The 23,030-nt window shown below is 39.8% G+C and overlaps 1 protein-coding gene across 1 annotated transcript in view; it reads right to left on the bottom strand.

Moving 5' to 3' along the window:
- Positions 1 to 23,030, bottom strand: part of DNAH8 (dynein axonemal heavy chain 8) — a 332,081-nt gene that overhangs the window by 108,058 nt on the left and 200,993 nt on the right. Inside the window, exons 71-80 of the mRNA XM_007458310.1 lie at positions 22,538 to 22,665; positions 21,554 to 21,725; positions 19,907 to 20,062; positions 15,919 to 16,074; positions 14,286 to 14,468; positions 10,181 to 10,286; positions 8,038 to 8,290; positions 7,748 to 7,938; positions 3,654 to 3,775; positions 526 to 644 (exon numbers count right to left, since the gene is read on the bottom strand). Coding sequence (XP_007458372.1) covers positions 526 to 644; positions 3,654 to 3,775; positions 7,748 to 7,938; positions 8,038 to 8,290; positions 10,181 to 10,286; positions 14,286 to 14,468; positions 15,919 to 16,074; positions 19,907 to 20,062; positions 21,554 to 21,725; positions 22,538 to 22,665 — 1,586 coding nt within the window. The remainder of the gene's footprint in view (positions 1 to 525; positions 645 to 3,653; positions 3,776 to 7,747; positions 7,939 to 8,037; positions 8,291 to 10,180; positions 10,287 to 14,285; positions 14,469 to 15,918; positions 16,075 to 19,906; positions 20,063 to 21,553; positions 21,726 to 22,537; positions 22,666 to 23,030) is intronic.

Raw genomic sequence — 23,030 nt, 5'->3', positions numbered from 1 at the left:
CCCCCCCCCCCCACACACACACAAACACATCTTCCAATATAGAATCCTTCTTTGAGCTACTGCATGTTGAGAAAACATGAAAAGTGAGAAAGAAAAGGAAGAATATTCTTCCTCAACATCACTTTCAAACTTTTGCTTCCATTTTAATAGCCAAAACAGCATTTATATGTTTCAATAGCACAATATTCTTGGTTTTAGCTTAAAAACTAATTGCCTTGTAACTCTGTGAGATCTATTCTTTTACAGAAGTAAATTCAACAATAAATGATTCACTCAGTGGTAAATGATGACCAAAGTGAATAGTAAAAACATATTTTTCATACGTGTTTTGCTAAAAGCACTATCATTAACACGTTATCAAAATATACCTTTCACCATTTTATTTGCCATCCCAGACTTCAGTTGGGAAGCACATACATCTATTACAGTAACTACTGGGACATAGTGAAGTTAAGCTCACTGAGGTGGGATCTGTAATTTGACACTATAAAGTGATGCTCTAGGTCTGATAATACCTATTCGCACCTGATAAGTAAAAGCTTGTGGCAGGTATCTAGTGAGTCATTATATCCATCAGGGATGATTTCCTCCTCTGGAGCATCTTTATCAAACCAGATTTTCCATCCCTTCTCATTACGAGATATCTAAAATAAATAAGCTGATTAGCGAGCCCCAGGAATATATGCAATTAAAATTGAATAACCTGAGAAGGTCATTCTTTATAAGCAGCTAATTTTTTAAACATAACCACACTGTTTACATTTTTCTTCAGAACCAGTGACTCAGATAGATTGGATATTATGATTCCCTTTCAGTTTTTCCATTGCTCTTCTACGTTATTCGCTAAAATTAGGACAATGTATCAATTACGCTGAACGACTGGGCAGGAAAAAACATAGACCAGGGTTTTTCAACCTCCGCACTATGGGCATTTAGGGCCAGATTAATTTAGTGTTGAGAGAGGCTGTCCTGTGCATTTTACGTTGTTTAGCAGCATCCCTGGCTCTATCCACTAGTCACCAGGAGCACCATTGCCCCTGATTTGTGGCAATAAAAAAGGTCTCCAGAATTGTCAATGCACTCTGGGGTGTGGCACCAGGTTGCCCTTGGATGAGAACCACTGACATAGACCACTTTGATACCCAAACCTCTACATGTGGACCTCTACTTAAACTAGTGATAGATGACAAAATCAAAACTTTTATTTTTCTAGTCATCCCCCCACCTTGAGACCTTAAACCTAAGAATGGATGAAGTCTCTCCAAGAGCTGGTCTCAAACACCTGTTCTTTCAGAAGCCTGGAGAGAACCACAGGTTTTCAGAGGTATTAAAGGATGCTCCCTGAAGTCCGAGTGCTGTCAAAACAAATTACAGAAACTATAGATCGGTGAGCCTGACGCTGCTCCTCAGCAACAATCAGGCTGGATTATTTAGACAGTGTCTGAAGCATGTTTTAAAAGCCATGGCAAGCACTAAGAGCAAATATTTATATAGCAGATACTATGTGCCAGACCCAAGGACTGTCCTTTTACTTCTATTATCCCCACTTTTTACTGAGGCACAGAGAGGTTAAATAACCGCCCAAAGTCCACACCATACAAGCAATTCATCATCTAGGATACAGACAGGGTGCAAGTTAATAACAAAACAATTGCTCTGTAAATCAGTTGCTCCAACTTTGTCCCTGGGATGCTAAAAGATGGAGAATTTCTGAAATGTTTCACAGCTGCCATCTTTCTCTGAAGATTGCAGTGGCTCTCCCTAGTTGGCTGCTGCCAAAAGAATCTGCCTGGCACAGGGCTTGGAGGGCCTGGGTGCTGCTGCAGCCCCACCCTACTGCACTGGTACCTGTGCTCTGCTACCCAGAGTGCCCCCTGCAGGTCTCCTCCACACTGGCTGCTAAAGAGAAGGAGTTCCAAGAAGAAACAGGGTGCGTATTCTCAACCTACTGGCCTTCCATCTGCTAATTTTGACTCTACCATATAAAGCTTTCAGGGCGAGCTGCATCTGTGATAGGATAACTCCCGGCCCCTTGCTCCTGCATTGCCCATTCCTGGCCCTCGCCGCTAGCAAAACCACCTCCAGGTGTTAAACAGTTTGGCCTGGGATGCCAAGGGAGGGCAGCTGCTGTTTGAGGCTATTTTTGTTTCAATTTCTGATACCCACTCAGCTGGAAGATTGATCTCCTGTTTCCTCCCCTCCTCCCACAGACAGGCCAAACTCTTGGCCATCTGATGGCAGGTCGCCCTGATGGCAAACTTCTGCAAGTTTGTGGAGAACAACTCTTCCTCTTCCCTTCTGGCCCATCCAATGGTGTAAAAGAAGTTGGACAGAAATAACTCATGGTGTCGTGAACATGGGGTCAAATTACAGCTTTACCATTTATGGGCTATGTGGCCTTGGGCAAGTGCTTAACCTCTTTGAATCTCAGTTATCTCATCTATAAATCGTGTCAGTAATACTCCCCTTGCACAGTTATTATTGTTGCAAAGTACCTACCCATAGTAAGCAGTAGTAGCCACCAGATTCTACACCAAGGGTACTTAAAATCTAACTGACCGAGGCAAATGATACTGTATATCCTTATATTAACATAACCCATCAGCAGAGGGGTGACTTTTTCCAGTGGTACTTGAAGGCCGCCTTCACCCAGTCTCGGACCAGACCCAGACCACTTTTTTTTTTTCAAAGTATTTGTTTGGACTTGGAAGACTCAGCTGTAGCTGTAGTACAAAACAAAGCTTACTGTCCACCACAGATATAATCCAGGGACTTTATCCAGTTGACTCTGACCCAACCATGGTGAATGGGTAAAGAATACATAATGTTCCAGAAGTACCCCTAAACAGACACACCTAGTGCACTCTTAGGTGGGGGATAGGATGTTTGTAGAGGGGAGGGAATCACATGGTGACAGTGTGAGGCTTCTGCCATCCTCAGCCTAGGAATAAGGCTACCAATCACTCACTTTGTCCATCACCAGCAACCGTAAAAAAGATGATTATCAGCATTTGATACTGGGAAACTGCAGGCCCTCCACTGGTGACACACAGTCGTAACCAACAGACCTCAGTAATAAACAACTGTCTTTATTCTGAGCTGCATAATTGTTTTCCCGTGAGAGTTGAATCAACAACTAATCCACAATAACCAATTTACATTTTCAGATAAGAAAAACAGGTAAATCGGGGTCTGTTTCACCATTTTCACCATTATAACTTCACCATTTTATAAATATTTTCACCATTGAAATGACTGATTTTTTATAAAAGGACCTCAACCTCTTCACTTGCCTCAAATTCAAATTTGCTCAAATTATTTAATCATAGGCAGTGAAAACATGGAGTCTACAATAAAAGGGTCCACCCACCCAGAATAAAAGTGTTCTGATTCTGACAGCAACTCAAGCAGGTTATAAATGATCCATGCCCACCACACAGAAGTAAAGGCAGTTGCCTGCACCTGTGAAAAGATTCCTTGGGATATCCTTCCGTGCACTGCCCCCAACCCCCGAGGAGAGCCACAGCGCCTTAAAGCTACACAAGTGTGTTTTACTCCTCTGGGTGAAGGGTTTGTCACCAGGAGGCTCCAGTTTAAATGGCCCAGGTGTGTTTGGGTTTACAGATCTGTACTTTTGTCCAGCCCTTTATTACCTGGTTCATAATTTCTGCAAATTGCGGAAGTTTACTCAGTTCCACAAGATTCAGCCAGGTCATATCAAGGATCCAGCGAAACGGTTTGGGAGGGCAGGCTTTCAGATCTAGAGCTGCTCCCCCTGTGGAAAGGCATCAGTGAGAATCAGGTCAGCTTGTGCTCTGTTCTTTAGAAATTTATTTTCCAAATAATAAAAAACGAGATAACCATATCACACGCAAACAGTGGTTCTTGAACTTTTAAATTCTATAATCCTCCTGAAGAACTTATCAAATCCCTCCACTTCACTTATCAACCCAGGGACAGAAACAGGGGAGGTGGTGGGTGGAGGGGACTACAGGTCTCTGCTCTCCCCTCCAGCATCTTCCTGAGAAGGTGAATGAGCTGAAGTACTCCTTTCATGTAAATCCCTTTGCTCCACCGTGGAGTCAGGGGCTCTGAGTGCCACAACACCTTTAGAACCTGTAAACCTTCCTCCCACATGCCCCCACCCTCCGCAGCGACCAGGTGAAAAAGGAGACCTTGTTCTAGCACCATTTCTGCTAACACTGAGTTTACCATAGGAGAAGCACCTGCGGATTTAAGGGATTCTCTCCTCTAACACGGAGGTAGATGCGTACCTTTTCTTCTTGGTTGTTTCCCCCTCACAGTGATCTCATGTAAACATATACCTCAAAGACATCAGGAGAAGACATTTAAGCTACATCAGTGTTTCCAACATATCATGCACCTAAACTAACCCAGAACAATCACAGCCCATCCCATTCCCCCAAATATCCTGGCTCTGCCACTTGCTAGCTGCATAAACTTGGACAAAAACTTGGTTTCTCTCAGTTCTCTCTTCTGCCAAACGAGCGTAATAATAGAATCCATCAGATTGATTGCTGTGAAGATTAAATAAACGAATGTATGTAGAAAGCCAACAATAGTCATGGCCCAGAGCAAGAGCTATGTAATCATTAGCTGTTATTTTGACATTAACTCTCTGTTTTGGAAGGCTCCGGTCCAATCCAACCTGGAAGGCAAGAGAATACCCTCTAATGTGTCTTTCTGTCCATGGTTTACAATAAAAGACAGATGATATTTTTCTAAAATAATCAGGCAGGGAAAACAGGTATATCGATTACTCTACGGTGCAGGATTGCCCCTGGTATCTACTTCAATTTTCAAAGTGTTCTGACATTCTCGGTTGAAGAAGAAAGTCAAAGGCACCTTCCAAATATTGCAGAAAACTAGTAGGAATTAATACAAAGGGAAATCAAACATTTCTGCTACGATAAATAAGCCTTTCTTCTTTCCCCCTTAAGTACTGAGTTCAAAATGATAAAAAATATCAATGATCTAAGGGCCATATTTTTTAACTTTGTAAAAAAACAAAGTCCTACCATCTTTTTTTTTTTAGATTTTTTTTTTTTTAATGTGGACCATTTTTAAAGTCTTTATTGAATTTGTTACAATATTCTGTTTTATGTTTTGGTTTTTTGGCCGGGAGGCACATGGGATCCTAGCTCCCCGACCAGGGATCAAACCTGCACCCCCTGCATTGGAAGGTGAAGTCTTAACCACTGGACCACCAGGGAAGTCCCAAGGCCTACCATCTTTTAAAAAATAATTTGGTCAAGCTGTAAGCCAGTTCAAAACTAATACAAACTGTACAATAAACCAGTTTTGATTTTTTTAAAACTCTTTTACTGTGCTTGACAGTGCTGACTGTACTGACAATCCATCTATCATAAAATCCCAAATTAATCTTCTAAAGCATTGCTCATGCTACTTTCCTGCTCATAAAACATTCGATGGCTCTCTATCGCCAACTCAATTAAATCCAAACTCCTCTCACTGACTCTCCTGATCCTATACAATCCGGTTCTCCCTGACTCTCCAGTTTTATGAAATGGAGTCACAGATGTGCTCTAACCACAGTTTAGATGTGCAGCCTTCTTTATTTTTCTGTGACAAATCAAATCCTCCTCACAAATTCCCTCCCCACTGTGTTGCTGCGTTTCTCAGTCTCCTCTGATTTAAAGACTTTCGAAGAATCCAGTCTCTTTCAGGGAATAGCTCTGGCTTGGCTGGGTGGGCTGGGTAGGGAGAGGTGAGGTGGGGTGGGTTTGTGTCTTGATGGGGAGGATGCCTCAGATCTACATGCTGCCCCCTAGGCTTCACTTGTCCCAGTCACAGGCTGCGATCCTCTGAGCCACGGCAAATCCTGTCTGACCTATGGGGGCATTAGGCTGCAGTCCACTGAGGCTGGTACTTTGTCGCTAGTTATAAAGTCCCCCTGCCCTGCAACTTCTTGGTTTGAACCCCAGACCCTCGCTGTGCACCAGCCCTCTCCGCATTTCCACATCCACACTCCCGCCTGCCAAACCTTAGGCTTATCCATCTATTCACTACCCTCCACCGATGCTGTGATGCAGCTTCCATGTTGGATGTGGCTCTGGGGCACTTCCCTGCTCTCTTTGAATTTCGATGTGGCCATGCATCGTACTTTGGCTAATGAAATATGAGCGTGGGGTAACCTTTAAGAGCCAGCACACAATTTGCCACATCCTGTCCCTCTTCCATAGTAATTATGGAAGCAATTTGGATTCCTGGGCGACCATGACAAGCATATCAGATAGAGAGTAAAGGAGAAGTATACTTTTGTTGTGCTGAAATTTGAGGATTATTTTTATGGCCACAAAACCTGGCCTATCCTGACTAAAACTAGGTCCCAAAATCACATTCATTATGCCCCCACTCTGACACTTCTCAAAGTAGCTCTTCTTTCAACCATCCAGACCAGAAATCTTTGCACAGAGCAGAAATCTTAGACTCATTTCTGACCCTCTCTTGGCTCTCACACCCAGCCCTTTGTCATTTTACTTTCATGATCTCTCATATTTGTGCCTTCCTTTATATTCCCATTATCTTCACCCTAGGATGGGAATGCATTTCCTGTGGTTGGGAAGCTTATAACAGACTCCCTTAAACCACTTTTCTCTAATCCTACACATGTCTGCCAGAGTAACCTTCCTAAAGAACAATAAAAGGATCACATCACTACCTTACACAACTCCTTATTTCTTATCAGATCAAGAAATCCTTCCTCTAGGAACCAAGGCTCACCAATGTACATACTCCACTCATTTCTTTTTCCATGCTGTTCTGTCTTAGCATGGAAGTTTTCTTCGTTTCTAACTATCATCCATGATCCATTTCAAATGTCACTTTCTTCTTTTGGGGGAGAAGGGCTGCCAGAAAATGATTTATTAAGCTACTTATAAAGATCAAAAATAAATAAGAAAAAGATTGGACCATTTTCCCCAGGTATCAAATAACCTGAAAAATTCCTGGCTTAACCTGCAAAGGCATATTTTCCAAGGAGCTTTTCTTGATCTCACCAACCACATGTAATCTCTCCCTCCTTTTAGATATATCACTTTGTTTTTAGCTCTCTTATAACACAGGTTATTCTGCCTTATTTTGCAGGGTTTTTTTCAATTATCTTTATTTGAACTATGAGACTTTTATTTCTTTTAAAGCAATGTCTGGTTTTTCCTTGTATCCCAAACACCAGTATGGCAGGTTTGCATAGTATATGCTCAATAAATATTTGTTTAACTGAATTGAATGAAAATACCACTCTTTTGTCTCCTTAATTATACTTTTAACATGGAGATAAGCAATGAGCAGGGCTCTCTTCAAATATAAAATACAAGTGTGCTTTTTGTTACAGTCTTAAACGTCATTATAACCCCTTGCTTAAGGAATTGGTCTCTTGCAGTAGTAGAAAGCTCATCACCTGACTCACTATTCTCCCCTTTGGCATTTGGGTCTCCTATTCATAAGCAACAATGCTCAAACTTAATTTAATTACATAACTAAAAACTGCAGAGTTAACACAGACCTGAAATCAATCATCTTGAGTAACCAGAATAAGATGAATGGAAATCGGCGGAGTAGGTGGGGGAAGAGGTATACATAAAGAACTTCACTTCCATTAGAACTTAATTCCTCCGGGTATTACAAGAATGGGTCTACAGGACATCAAAGAGCATATCTAAAGCAACCTCCTTTACATAGCACATCCATATCCCAAACACTTCACCTTTAATGAGAGCCTGAAACTCTCTGTGCTTCACTGTTCCTCTCTGAAGATCGATTTTTAAGGTCATGAGGAGTACAAAGAGGAACTTGTGGTTCTCGTACAAGCCTCTGACAGAATATGTAAAAACTTCATATGTCAGATACTCAATAATATTTGTAATTCTCTTTTGAGGCAGTGGAGACTTCTCAGACCTGCAATATGTTTTAAAAATCAAAGAGGTAAAAATCCATTTCTAAGAGAGTAGGCAGGAATACACACAAAATTTGGGGGGCAAGGTAGTGAGGCCCCACCTGGCCATGGACTGGTCAAATAACTTCAAGAACTGGGCCAGCGAGGTCTGGTACATGATGTTGACCATGCTCATCTCTGTGATAAGAAAGTAGAGGATGCTGCCTCGGGTGGCCACGGGCCGGAACTCCTCCTGGGCCGTGTTAATCTTGATCTCTGTTTCCGCAGCCACGTGTAGTTTTTCACTTACTTCAGCTGCTGTCTGCTTGGTGGTGTGGAGGACACCGATGAGAGATTCGTCATCTACCAAGGAACCTAAAAACCAAGCAGGAAAGCTGTGGAACACAAGACGGGAAAGCCGCGAAACGAGATGCATCACTCCTGAAATCACCGCGTTAATTTTCAACTTGACTTCTTCAAAGCCCACAGGATGGAAGGGTAGAATCTTAAGACATGAAAGGCTCCCAGTCTAACCAGGCATCCGATGCCTGAATCCATTCTAAACATTCCTGCCTAGGGTTTGTCCCCCACTCTGCCCGAAAATCTGCAAAAGGCAATTCTCAAGGCAGCCCACAAATCTGGTCTTCAAATGTCTGAAGAAAATTCACAGCTCCCTCCAGTCCCAGTGGTTTCGGCTGTTCCTATGACGTGGCTTTCACCTCCATTATCATCTTTGATGGTTCCCCTCACAGTATCACAGGCTTTTCCTTCCCACTTGTCTCACAGTGTGAGTTACACACCAGCTTACAGGTGAATCATACTTTCTCTACTCCTGCTTTAGTTCAACAGTCCTTGACATTGAGAACTCTGGTCCTTCTATGTCTCTAACGAGTTAGGAGATAGTGGAAGTGTCTAACCAGGAAGAAAAATCCTGATTTTATTTTTAGTTTTACTCTTCATTATTGTTTTTATCAGACATAACATGTCTATGACGATAAACACAGAAATAAAAATATCTCAATTTTAAGGGCTTCCCTGGTGGCGCAGTGGTTGAGAGTCTGCCTGCCAATGCAGGGGACAGGGGTTCGTGCCCCGGTCCGGGAAGATCCCACATGCCGTGGAGCGGCTGGGCCCGTGAGCCATGGCCGCTGAGCCTGCACATCCAGAGCCTGTGCTCCGAAAGGGGAGAGGCCACAACAGTGAGAGGCCCACGTACCGCAAAAAAAAAAAAAAAATCTCAATTTTAAGACACAGAAAGGTGCTCTGGAGGTGCTGAGATAACAGTCACGATATCTGCAGAGAGCGGTGCTCTGGCCTACCTAGAAGCAGGTGGGTGTTTCTGGAAGGTGCTGAGTTAGTTGCTCTGATGGGCACGCTATGTCTGCTAAGGAAGTCCAAATTGTGACTAACCTCACACTCTTGGCTGGATCCTCAGTCAGTCCTCCTTGGTAATATTTACAATGCCCAGAGGCATCAAATGGCTGGGAGATGTCATGGACCAAGAGATAGACAACTTCGTCAGCACAAGCAGTGCAATGAAGGCAGATAAAAGGCCTTTTACATGAGGTCACCTTAAAGTGCTGGAGACTGCTGTGAGAGTAACACTTAATGTACTTCTGGGAGGTTAAGTTTTTTTGTTTTTTTGTTTTTAAATCCAAGGGTTAAAGTGCTTTGGGGGAAGTATTCATCATTAGATTGCTAATGAATGGTAGAATTTAGGTTGCTGTAATTTGCCTACTACAGAACAATGTATCCCAGGGGGTGGTATGATGATCTGACTGCCCAGAGGAGAACCTATTCTAAGTGGGAGGTCAAGTCCAGAGCGACTGAGCCTGGGCTGCTCAAATGTCTCTGACAACATTACACACATCATAACCCACTGTGGCAATTGCATTTCAACACCAAATGAAAGAGTCAATCTAAAAAACACAAAATAGATTGAGCACATTAGTCTCCTTTTGGCAAGCCAATTAGCCTATTGTGAGTTACCTAGCTCTATTGGGAGCCCTTATTTTTCTCAGGAGAGAGCAATTATATCAAGAAAACTGTGTTATTATCAAATGCTCAGATGCCGGTTGCTAATTCAGATATCAGATTCTCTGCAGTCCCTCTGTAATGTCTAGATGGAAATTGCCTCGCTTGTTTTTGCGTGGATAACTCAACTGTTTCCTAACATCTGTAATCATAAGAGCATTGAAAAGAGGGTACAAGAAATTCTTATTTATTCACAATCCATTATGTGATTATTTCTTAATAACACAATACCTTTTGTAGCACTTAATTTGTAGAGAAGGTTATCTTCAAGTTCTTTCATCTTCCGCTTATTAAAAGTCACATCCTCCAAAAGTTTAACCCTCTCAGACTCTAACTCCTGTTATTAAAAAAAAATAACAACAGAACTGTAATTACCAGTTATTATGGCAAATGCAACCTACTAGTGTTTATTATTCATTTTTAAAAGTTTAAACCAAAGTGCCATTCAAATGACACTACCATTAGTCAAATCTATCTGTTTGTATTTTTGTTTCTCTGGACAGTTTTTTAAAGATTATGCCCACTAGCATTAAGTTTCCATAGCACTTACTCTGGCATGCATGAGATAAACCTGCTAAGATAATTTTGCTCAGCTCTCTTCCCAGCTTTAAGTTTTTTTAAATTAAGGGTGTCCCATTCTCTTGGCCCTGTTCCCACATACCGCCTCAGTCAGAAATGCTAACTTCATTTGCATTCAGAAGGGCTAGAAACAAAGAAGCATCAATACCAAGTAACCAAGAGGCTACTCAAGCCAAATGGAGCTCCTGAGCTGGGGACCTGACTATAGGAGCACCAGGTACCTGCTTTGACATAGCCAGCTGCCAATACAAATCCATTTTCCATTTTTTTGCATCTTCTACCAGAGGGGCTAAATTGGATGTCTGGAAGGTATATTCTCTCCTACACAAATAATATAGTCTTAAAATTATACTTTGAAAAAAATTTCAAACTTTCAGAAAAGTTACAAGACTGGTACAATGAACTCTCATATACCCTTCACCTAGATTCCTCAAATAACATTTTGCTTTATCACTATTTCTATATAATACTTTTTATCATTACTGTTATTATTACTGCTTAACTGTTTGCATGTGTCATGATACTTTATCTGTAAAAACTTTAACACATCTCCTAGGCAGCAGGACATTCTCTTATACAACCGTAGTGCAATTTTCAAATTCAGAATATTTAACATGGATATAATACTCTTGCTAAATATAGAGTAAATTAAATTGTCTCAAAAGCATTCTTTATAGCATTTTTTTAATATTACTTTTTAAATTTTTTTTATTTTTTTAATTTATTTTGGGCTGCATTGGGTCTTCATTGCTGCATGCAGGCTTTCTCTAGTTGCGGCGAGCAGGGGCTACTCTTCATTGCGGTGCGTGGGCCTCTCATTGTGGTGTCTTCTCTTTTTGCAGAGCACAGGCTAGAGGCGCGTGGACTTCAGTAGTTTTGGCACGTGAGCTCAGTAGTTGTGGCTCACGGGCTCTAAAGCGCAGGCGCAATAGTTGTGGCACACAGACTTAGTTGCTCCGCGGCATGTGGGATCTTCCTGGACCAGGGCTCAAACCCGTGTCCCCTGAACAGGCAGGCGAATTCTCAACCACTGCGCCACCAGGGAAGCCCTGTAGCATTCTTTTTTGATCTTATACAGAATCACACACTGTACTTAGAATTGCATTAAAAATGTGTTTTTAAACTACTTATTTGAGAAAGTTTCTTGAAAAACTGCTACAGAAATACCATCTATTATGGCTTGCATCACAATCTATGTGTCGGCTGTAGTCCTCCAACTAGATTCTGTGCATCTAGAGGGCAGGAACTTGTCCTATTAATTTTTAAAAATTGAAGTATAGTTGATTTACAATGCTGTGTTAATTACTGCTGTACAGCAAAGTGATTCAGTTTTATATATATATATATATGTATGTATATATATTTTTATATTCTTTTCCATTATGGTTTATCATAGGGTATTGAATATAGTTCTCTGTGCTATACAGTAGGACCTTGGTGTTTATCCCCTCTTCATTTTTGTATTCTTGACAGCACTTATCTTGAGGCTTTGCAGAGAAGCGACTCAACCTAATAAATATTCGTTAAATTGAAGTGTACTGAATTTAGCTCAACAACTTTATTTTACATCTGGGGAAACTGAGGACCCAGAAACATTAACTCCAAATAACATGGCAATATAATACACACAGCTAGTTACTAGCAGAGATGAGCCTAATATCCTTGTCCCACAACTCCAAGACTAGTATACTGCCATTGTACTAGTGGCTTGTGGTATTTGATGGGGTGCTGATGAAGATCATGGCTGTATTTGCAGAGAATAGCTAATGAATTGCCTTCATTAAAGCAGTCATCCCAACAGTGGCAGTATAGAAATATGTGGACAAAATGAAATCACGTTAGCGTCCTTTTCAGTGTGATATGGAAAAACAAGCATCATGGTACAATGGACAACTTGTGAGTTTTACAGCATGAACTGTAGAGCTTATCTATGAGGCTTGGCAGGGTGGAAAGTCTATGTGCTCTTATGGGTTAAGACCTTATTCTCCTTGGTCTCCATTTGTTCATCTGTAAAATGGGGGTGTAAGAGCAGGACTGTTAGGAGGGTTAAACATCACAGTCAGGATGTCCTCCTGCAGATTAAGTGTGCACTTTGTTTTTTCCAGCAAGGCTGGTGTTAGCATCCTAGCGCATCTCTTGAAGAGGAAGCTAAGGCCTAGAAGAGTGAGCATGGGGCGCTCTGGGGACATGGAGTGTACTTTAGATGGTGGTGTGGGCTGCCTTACAGAAGTTAGTGTAGCCTGCATGGGGGATCTGGACCAATGAGGCACCATCTCAGAACAGACCAACAGCACCAAGTAGACCAAGAAGGAAGGACTGAATTTCAACAGTTGACACCACGTGGCCCTAAGAGGTGATCGAGGCAGTGAACTGAGGGGTCCTTGCTCTCTGCCAGACTGTGAAAGTGAGATGATTCCCTTTCTAGCTTGCATAAGCCCTGGGCAGTTTCTTGGAAACTAAGATCAAACAGCTAATGAGGGGGAACTTCCCTGGTGGTCCAGTGGGTAAGACTCCATGCTCCCAATGCAGGGGGCCCAGGTTCGATCTCTGGTCAGGGAACTAGATCCCGCATGCATGCCACAACTAAGAAGTCTGCATGATGCAACTAAAGATCCCATGTGCCACAACGAAGATCCTGTGTGCCTGCAACTAAGACCTGGTGCAGCCAAGATAAATAAATAAATACATAAATATTAAAAGAAAAGAACCCAGCTAATGAGAGTGGAAGCTGGAACTGGGCTCCTTTTACTCCACCAGACTGGCTGCCTTTCAAGGGCCTGCCCCAAGTTAGCCATTTCTTATTAACCACATAGGATTTTACTTCTCCTTTTACTGAGCCCTCTATTTCTTTGGTGTCAGTATCATTTCTCTATTCCTTTTTGAATCTTCCTCTGTATTTGTAGCCATCTGTTCATATCACTTCCTTTCATCCTTTCCTTAAGTCTTCTTCTGCCATTCTTTCTCTCACCTTCCCATTTTATGCATCTCTGGTCTTATTATTTCTAACCTTGCCTTTTCCTTGAAGCCTTAATACTAACGTTAATTACATTTTAGCAAATATAAACTTTCTCAGATTTTATGGAAATATATTTTATACAATGCAAATATATAAAATTATATTTTATACATAACATTTAATGCTTTCTGAGCTTTATCTTAAAACTTAGTTTAATCTATCATTCTCTTAAAATCTTCCAGCCTTAACTTTTTCTTTCTTTTATCAGAACCCTCAATTATACTTAATTTCTCTGCTTCAGTGCAAGTTTCATTTAATTAAGATAAAAGTATGGCCCTCTAGATCATTAGATTATTAGACTGTGGTGTTATCAATTACAATCAAGTACTATCAATTACTATTGCAGTGTAGTAGTTGAAACTACTATAGTGGTAACAATACTCATTCAGAGCAAGTTCTTCTTTTCCAGGATCATTATTTTATTGAATTTTCCAGGTGTATCCAAGACTATTCATCCATACGGCGATAGATATGAAAGTCAACATATAGATATAGATATTTAAAGTCAGAAGTAGAAAGAGTGGTGTGTGTGTACACATGTGGTTTTGGTGTTGGAGGAGAGGGGAGTTACATGATTTCTCAACAGGACTTGAGACTACAAAACAAATACTTATGCTAACAAAGGTAACTATGATTTGCTCAATTTTTTCTTTTCCATATACTCAACAATTTCCCAATACATTTAAAATGTTTATGAAAATGTATTATAAGTAGAAGTTCTTTACCTTGAGAAATTATTACCTGTTTCTCTGTTAGAATTACCCTCCTTAGTAACTGGTTCTCAAGTCCTTTCATGGTAACAGTAAAGTCAATGACTGACGTTTTAGCATTGATCTCAGGGGTAAAGGCAGGGTTTGGTAACTTTGTTGTAATATAAAGTTTAAATGTATCCATGATATCACATTCCTTATCTCCGACCTTCACCTACATCAATTCAAATATTAAATTACAAACAGCTTAAAGGACAAGACAAGAAATCTGGGTTCAATTTAGGAGAGAGTTTATCAAAAGTCAGTGCAGTGAAATGAACGAATTACAAAAATCAGTTGTAAAATTTTAATCAGTGATATTAAATAATAAAGCCTATTCCTTTAGAATAATTTAGACTTGTGGTCCTGCATGAAAATGTTTTTAGCCGTGACACCAAGCAAATTAAATGAAAAATTTATCCAAAACAAATGTTGAATAAAGGAAAACTCAGACATGCCTCATATTTGACTGTTTTTTCCCACCTGAGGAAATTGTTTCCTGCTATGGAAATTTGTTGTGTTTATAAGAAGTGTTATTTCTTTTTGCACTTCACAGTCATATCTGAAGCATATTTGACAAGAGAAAGGGTTAATGAAATTTTCAGAGGAAAAAAATGCCAACTTTTTTTTCCCAGAAAAATAACACTTATCTTAAACACCACAATTTTCAGTGTATTAAAAACAACTGGGTTTGCTACCTAAAACTCAGGTGGAAATTATAACATTCTTAAATGACTTAAATTTTTAATTAATTTTAATCCTTCCTGTGATTGAAAACCACATTGCTAAGGCACTAATTCTCAGGCATCATGACCTTCACATTGCAGATAAGAATCTGGGTCTTTTAAAAGGCCTTCAGGAATAGACATACTACAACCTCTTTTGGCATATTAAATATGGCATATAAAAGAATTCACATTATGAAGAAAAGTTTTCTGAATAAGTCTGTCTTTGTTTAATGAGAAAATTGGCATTCTTATTCACTGATATTCATGAAATTAAGTTGTCCAAAGCAAAAAATCTCAGTCAGAAATGCTGTCATTCAATAAAACCACAGAAGCCTAAAAGTAAAGAATGAAACCAATTAAAAACGAGACACTTGTATTGAAAACAATTCATGTTATCACCAATGATCGGGAACTGTATTCCACTGCTTCCAGCAAAGTCTGTGAGTTTGGATTGAAAGTTAATAAAGAGGGAAATAAAATCAATGTCCACACCTTAACTAAAAATGTCATTTTACCCAGTGAGGAAACACAGGCTTTATTGTATAGAGATGTATACATGGCTTGAAAACCAACTTTCTCAGAGCTGCTAAAATGTACATATTTTGTGTGTAACACTAATATATTATTATTATGACAAGATGCCTTTCCTTAATATGTTAGTTTCGGATAAATGGCTATTGTTACCAAGATATTGTTGTCCCCCTGTATTTTTTATATACTATTTTTTAAAAAAGGAACACTGAATATGAGTTTGGAAATAATTTTTTCCAGCATGTCAAATAGTACCACCTGAAGGAAATTGTCTTCACTGCTATGCTCAAAAAGATAAGTAGATGTCACCATTGTTCTTTTCTTCCTTTCCTTTTCTTTTTTTTTTTTCCTTTTTTCGAAGCTCACCTTGAAAGTGGTGCCTGATTTAATGAAATTCTTTTCTAATACATTATCCAGGGCTGGATCCAGCTCTTCACGAATGTCCTCAATGAGAAGGGGTCGGCCCAAGGAAAGACTGTCCTCCAAATGCGTGCGGAAATACTTATGGTTCAGAGAGGTTACCTACAAATAAAGAGTTCATTGCTATATAAATGTTACAAAGAATGTGCCTGTTCCTGAGTGGAAACCGGAGATATGTTGGATAAGTGACTAAGAATTCTAAGGACTGTATAGGAAGCCTTACTTATAAAAATGAAAGTAACAAACAAAAATTAATTTTCAAAACTTGGTGGGTCATGACTTTGTGGAAGCCCTGGGTGTGTAATGGGGGTCTCTCAGATCAAAAGAGGAGAATCAAGTGGCATTCCTTAGATGGAAGGTCAGAGCTCTGCTCCGGCAGATGGAAGAGAAGTGATCAAGGATTGATCCTTTAAACTTACATAGCTACAATCATTCAGATAAAGCAAACTAACTTGCATTTTTGTGATATTCACTTATCTTCTCAGGACACCTATGAGACGAATAAGTGATTAAAAAATAAGCATGGAAATGTCAAACTAAGGGTCCATCCATGTGTTCTGTCTCTAAGAGTGACATAAAGTAAGAATATGATACTTTGCATAAAATCAACCTAAAAGACTTATACATTCACTTTTTATATTTTTATATTAAAAAAAATTAGAATTCTGAATGCCTGGTGGGGCCCCCCCAATTTTAGATCAATGTTTGTTATTAGTTAAAATAGACACACTGGGCTGGTTGATCTTTGCATTAGCTAATTGGCTTTGAACTCTTTACTTCTCCAGTGATCCCTCCCCCTGCCTAAGTGTGAGGATTCCCAAAGGTTCAGTCCTCAACTCTACCTTCTTATACTCTATCCTCTGAATTCAACTATTGCCTTTATGCTACCGTGAGTGCCGATCCCAAGACGCAAGGAAGATCCACTGGGACAGCAGGTGATTAGGAGAGTGAAATTAAAAAATATTATCTCCCACTTGCAACGAAAAAAGGTGTGGAATTGAAAAATTAAATAAGTCTATCTTTGTCCTGTTTTGGTTAAAAAGGAAATAACTAAAACAAAATATCCTGCACACGAAGGAATTTTTTCCCCCAGATGGATAGCTTTATTTATATAAATGATGTGCTGTGAAAGACCCTACTATGAGTTAATAAGGTAAATGAATCTAAACAAAGAGCTTCAACTAGCTTACTTAAACAAGATGAAACAAGGTCCCAGGAAGACTAAACGTAATTGTCCTACTCTATTCCCCAAGACGCAAACTCTATTTTTGTGATGTCTTTCCCAAGTGTGATGGTTAATTTTATGTGTCAACTTGACTGGGCTAAGGGATGCCCAGATAGCTGGCAAACATCTTTTCAAGGTGTGTTTGTGAGGTTGTTTCTGGAAGAGATTAGCATTTGAGTCGGTAGACTAAGAAAAGAAGATGGCCCCCATCCATGTAGGTGGGCATCATCCAACCCATTAAGGGCCTGAATAGAACAAAAAGGTGGAGGCAGGGCCAATTTGCTCTCTGCTTACACTGGGACATCCATCTTCTCCTGCCCTTGGGACCTCAGACTCGGACTGAGGCTTACACCATTGACTCCCATGGTTCTCAGGCCTTCTAGGGTTTGGACTGGAACAACACCACTGGCTTTCCTGGGGCTCTAGCTTGTAGATAGCAGATCTAGGACTTCTCAGACTCCATAATCCCATAAGCCAATCCCTCATAATAAAACTCTTTCTATATATCTATACCTAGATATCCTTTCAGTTCTGTTTCTCTGGAAAACCCTGACTAATACACCAAGCAAAAAAATAATTTTCAAATTGTCAATTTATTAAAGATTACCTTTAACCACCTTCAATATCTTTTGTAAACTTGAAATACTATCTTAGAGTCATAATTTCAGGTTTAATTCACTTGATTTTTCTCATGGAGGAATGCTTGTGGTAGCCACCACAAGAGCCTGTATCTCCTGCACAGATACTCTGGCATTCAGGCTTTACAAAGTAGTCAGTGAATTCTTTATAAGGGAATTAAGTGAATACATTCTCTTTCCAGAGGTCAGAGGTGTAGGTGCTGGAGATGGCATTGAAGATGGCCTTGATGCAGCCCTGAACATATAAAATATGTTTTGTTTTTCATTTATAAAGTGTTTCATTTTTCATTTTGCCTTCCTTCCCAAGCACAGAAATAATAGTTTTGTCTCATTTTGTTTTCTTTTATTTGTGTTTGTGTATGTGCTTATCCACATATTCAGAAAAATAATGTTTTCTGAGTAAAAAGCATGCAGTTCAATTTGCTTACATCCTAGCAGTTGATGGTTTTTAAAATAAAGAAGTGTCTCTGGCATATTTCTGTTACTTCCTCAAGAAGCTTCTTGGGACAGGGTTGCATCAGGAAGGACATGACTGAAGGCTATCAATGAGTTTAATGCCGAAATGGAGAGACAAAGACACAATCAGGAAAAATAAGAATAAGATGAGCAGGGAGATCAACAGCCAAGGGAGACAAGAGGAGTGAGGAAGGGAGCAAGGGGCAAGTTATAGCTGAGCTGGATCCAGGGAGCTAGGTTCAGGAGCAGGAACGCCACTCATGCACTTCGTGTCTACAGCTCCTCAGGAACTGCGTTCTCATCAACTCCCTTTCCCTTAACTCTTCCCTTCCACTTATGCTCACTTCCCAGGACTTTTCTGGGTTTTCTAAGTAAACATGGACTGGAGTCTTAATGAGGTGGGAGTATCTTGAGGCGATCCAGAGTGCTAGACAGTGTCCACGTGCCTGCAAAGCCCTGATCTCAGAAGGAAATCTTTCAATGTTTCACCATTAAATATGGTGTTTCTTGTAGGCTTTTGGTAAACACTCTTCATCTGATTAAGGAAGATCTCTCCTAATCTTAGTTTGCTGGAAGTTTTATCACGAATAGCTGTTAAGTTTTACCAACTGCTTCTTCTGCATTTATCAAGATGACCACATGATTTTTCTGGGTTTGTTTGTTTTCCTGAAATGATGACACACTTTGATTAATTCATTTAATTCAATACATGTCAGAATTACTACCCTATATAAAGAGCTGTGCAGAAAATATAAAGATGGTGTAAAACCATAAGCCTTGCTAACAAAATGTTTATGGTACATTAGAGATAAAAGACAAACGTGCAAAGAACAATAATTTAAGGCAGGCTCCTAGTCCATAACAGAAATACAAGATGCGTGAGGAGTCAGGACAGGCTATATTAAGCTGGGGGCTCAGGCAAGTTTGAGTAAAAGTAGCATTGGATGTGGACTTTGAATAATGTTTAAGATTTTTATCTGGGATCTAAGCAAAGTGGGCAGTTGGGTGGAGAAGACATTCTGGTTAGCAGACACAGTACAAGCAAAACTATGCATCCAGAAGGCTTGGAACTGGGAACAGTGTGGAGGAAACAATGAATAGTCCATATTGTAATACTGAACTGAAACATCAATGTAACAAGATCTCCAAAGGAGCCAGGAATGTTGGAGTCCTGCCTTTGTCTACCTCTACCTTAGGATTAACACCTTGGTAGACTCCAACTCCAATACTGGACTCTAGCATGCTATGTAGTACTACCAAGTGGCTAAGCTAGGTTGGAGCAAATGGCCTTAAACTGAGGAATCACAAGTCTTGTTTTTGTCATTTTCTTATAAGCTCAAACTCAAGGCCCAGAATAAAGGCCACATCCAACACTGGCAAAAGCAACTGAGCCAGAAAAATGGACAGAGAGAAGGAGAGTGAGATCAAGAGAGGACACGAAAGAGAAAATAATCAGAGCATTTGTCCCAAATCACTGTTACAAAACTCAAGGGTGTAAAGTAGCAAACAATTATCATCATAGAGATGACAACTTTATGACTGACAGATTCAACTGAAATTGTGGGAAAACGCCATGGTTTCAAGATTACTTTCCCATGCACCAAATGGTACATACCTGCAAGTCATTTCCTTTTTCCTTTGATTTAATCCAAGTTTTGCCTTGAGTTTGTGGGTCTATGAGGAGTGGGTATCTGGTGGCCTTTGTCACAATGATGCCGTTCTGAATGGAGAGGTCATCTCCTGGTAATCCCTGCAGCCCCCACTCACCAATCTGAATAACAGGAAATGGATGTGACCATTCAAAGGAACACAGGAGGGCTTTTGTTAGTGATTAACAGTGCCACGATATAAAAGAATTTAAAGTTTGGACATATTTTTCCCATTGAGACTATGGAACAAGTACCTAGAAAAAAAACCAAACTCGTAAATGTGAACCAAACAACATCAAATTAAAAGAAACAGATTTATCATCTAATAAATCCTTTCTCTAGTAACCCAAGACTAGGTTTAGTCCTTTATATTGTGTTTTCATACTTATGAGGAAATATTGTAAATTGATTGCATATTAAACCTGATTTGGGGATTCTGAAGCATGGTTGCTGAACATTCAGAGAACAGCAGGGACTTGAAATATGGTGAGACTGGGCAGGTGGTGGGATCCAGATGGGCTGGAGGTGGCGGAGGTAATGAATATTCTGAGACCTCAGAGTAGGTAAGCCCTAAGGGTTAAGTCTCTGAAACTTCCCCTTCCTGCCCTCTGGTTCTGCTTACATGGGGGAAGGGACATTGCATAGCTGGAGGCAGAGGAATTAGGGGAGATGAAATATTATATTGGTAGGAACTCATTAATGACGATTTTCTTAATATTTCCTTTCAAAATCAAGAGGGAATTGTCAGTCTGGCTCCACGTGGTCAACAAAATCATCCAAGATCCAATGAGCCAACCAGCCTCCACCTTTGTTAAATTATCCCAGCTCCACCAAAGGCCACAATCGACATAGAATATCCTGGCCCACTTCACCTCACCTGTGCCCAGTGCGTCTCCAATACATTACTCTTCCCTGTAAGGACCAGTTGAACACTGTTAGAATTGAAAAAGATTATTTTTTGACTTTTAAATAGGGTTAACTTGAAGTTAATAGTTTGGCTTTCCTAGGGAAACTGCAACTGGGGAACATATTTACAAATCAAAAAGCAGCTCATGAATACATATTGCCTGGAAAGCATTTCATACCACAGGAGCTCTGTAAGGTATACTAAAAATTGACAGTGGCATCAAATTCCCAGCAAGGAAGGTTAGTATAGCAGTGCATGCTTTTACTCAGTGATGTCAGATCATGCTATTGTATTATACTGTTGGGCATTATAAAAAGATGGTTAATGATCAAAAGAAAGTTAATACCAGTACTTACGTCCAGCTAACACCTACATTTTCCTAGAATGTTTGTAAGAAAATGTGATTTAATAGGACTGGTGTAAATAATGGAGGGTTATTAGAAGAGCTCAGTATTAGCAAGCCTACAACTCACAAATGATCTTTTCACTCACAGCAGTGCAATTGGTATTAATTTGAAAGCAAGATTTCTTAAAATGCAAAGGAACTTTTGTATCATAAAGAAAAAAAAATTTTGTAACACTTTAGCATTTTCAAAACAATCTTTTCAATTAAATGCAAAAAGAAAAAATTAGGTGTACCTTAATTTCTTAGTGAGTAGGAAATAAAATGAAATTCAAATAATGCTGTAAGGAAAGTAACACTTACTGTTGGAGGGTCCACCAACATTGAAATAAGATTCAGATTTTCAGTGAAAGGAATCTTCCGTGCTTTCAACTCTGCCTCCCATTGATCTTTAAGCAAATAGTTCCTAAATATCTGATTGAAAGGACCAAGATAGGAAAGGAATCCAGTGCACAGCAGAATATCACCTACAAGTCTGTTAAGAAAAAACAAAGTGAATCACTAACACATTTTAAGTTCTCCCAGTAAGGAGTTTGAAAGGCCACCAGGCAGTTTTGTTACTAGATGAAGTCCTTCTTTGTTCCCAGTTTAACACTTGGCAACCAGACATGGAGAGACCATGCAAAAAGGAGCCTAAAGGCTCAAAACGGGGTAGGGGTGGCCTCATTCGGAGTAAGTCAGGGAGCAAGAAAGGAGGCTCCTTTCTGAAGCCTACAGGTCCTGAAGCTTGACTTCCAGATGAGGAAAGCATCCTTTTCCCATCCCATGCCCTAGTCTTGTTCAGATGCAATCTTGATTTAACCACTATTTTTTCTTCATCCTCTTTTTTTTTTTTTTTTTTGCCATTCTCCTACGCCCCTCTCATTCCCTCTCTTTCAGTTTTGAGAGGACACCAGCCCAAGATACCTTTCCATTTAGAACAAACTGTTGATTCACACTTTCAAAATCCTTGAGGTGAACAGTATAGAACGGGAACCAGTAACTAGATTGTTCTGGCAAATCCAGACAATATTAGAAGCATTCTCACACCGAAAGCCCACATTGTTGAACCAAAATTGAGGTTAAAAATGTTTCACCAGGTTTTCTTCCTTCTCCATTTTACTGAGAGTGTGGGACTCAAGCTCTAAGCACTTTCTTAGATGATGGGATTCTGAGATGGGGATACGGAAACAGAGGAGAAAAGCACTTCAAGGAATGAGACTTTATGTTCCCCCATGCCACAAAGAGGTGGCCTTTGGGGTGACGACTAAGAAGGAAAGCAATTATATCAAAGACCAAAATTTATACCTATTAATCTGAGCTTTGAACTCTTTGCTTTGCTGAGTCCATCGGACTTTTTCTCCACTCAATCCATCGATGAGGGTGGAAGCTGCCTGCATCTTTTTCCGGCACATGTCAGCATCATTAAGCAAATCCTACATTCATAAAGGGAGACTGTCTCAAAGAGCTTCTTAAATTGCTTAATCAAACATCCATTATATTCACACATAAAAATACATGGAGGAATTTCTTAATTTGCAAAATAAATATAATCTAAAAATATAGTGTCAGTAAAATTTTACATATTAAATTCTTGTAATTCATTCATAATATAGTTATTTTACCTTACGAAATTTCAAGAAGAGCCATTTTGTAAGAGAGAATCCAAATCACATAACTTAAATAGTATTTCTATTAAATATTCTCAAAACAATAAATATACCTTTTTCTTGGATTATAATAATTCTGAGTTCTTTGCAGTTTACAAAGGATTTTTTCCCCCCAGAAAAATCCTACACGA

The sequence above is a fragment of the Lipotes vexillifer genome, unplaced genomic scaffold (assembly GCF_000442215.2).
Source record: "Lipotes vexillifer unplaced genomic scaffold, Lipotes_vexillifer_v1.1 scaffold4, whole genome shotgun sequence".
NCBI classification, from domain to species: domain Eukaryota; kingdom Metazoa; phylum Chordata; class Mammalia; order Artiodactyla; family Lipotidae; genus Lipotes; species Lipotes vexillifer.
Note: the sequence above shows the minus strand (reverse complement) of the source record. Positions and strands in the feature narration are given on the sequence as shown.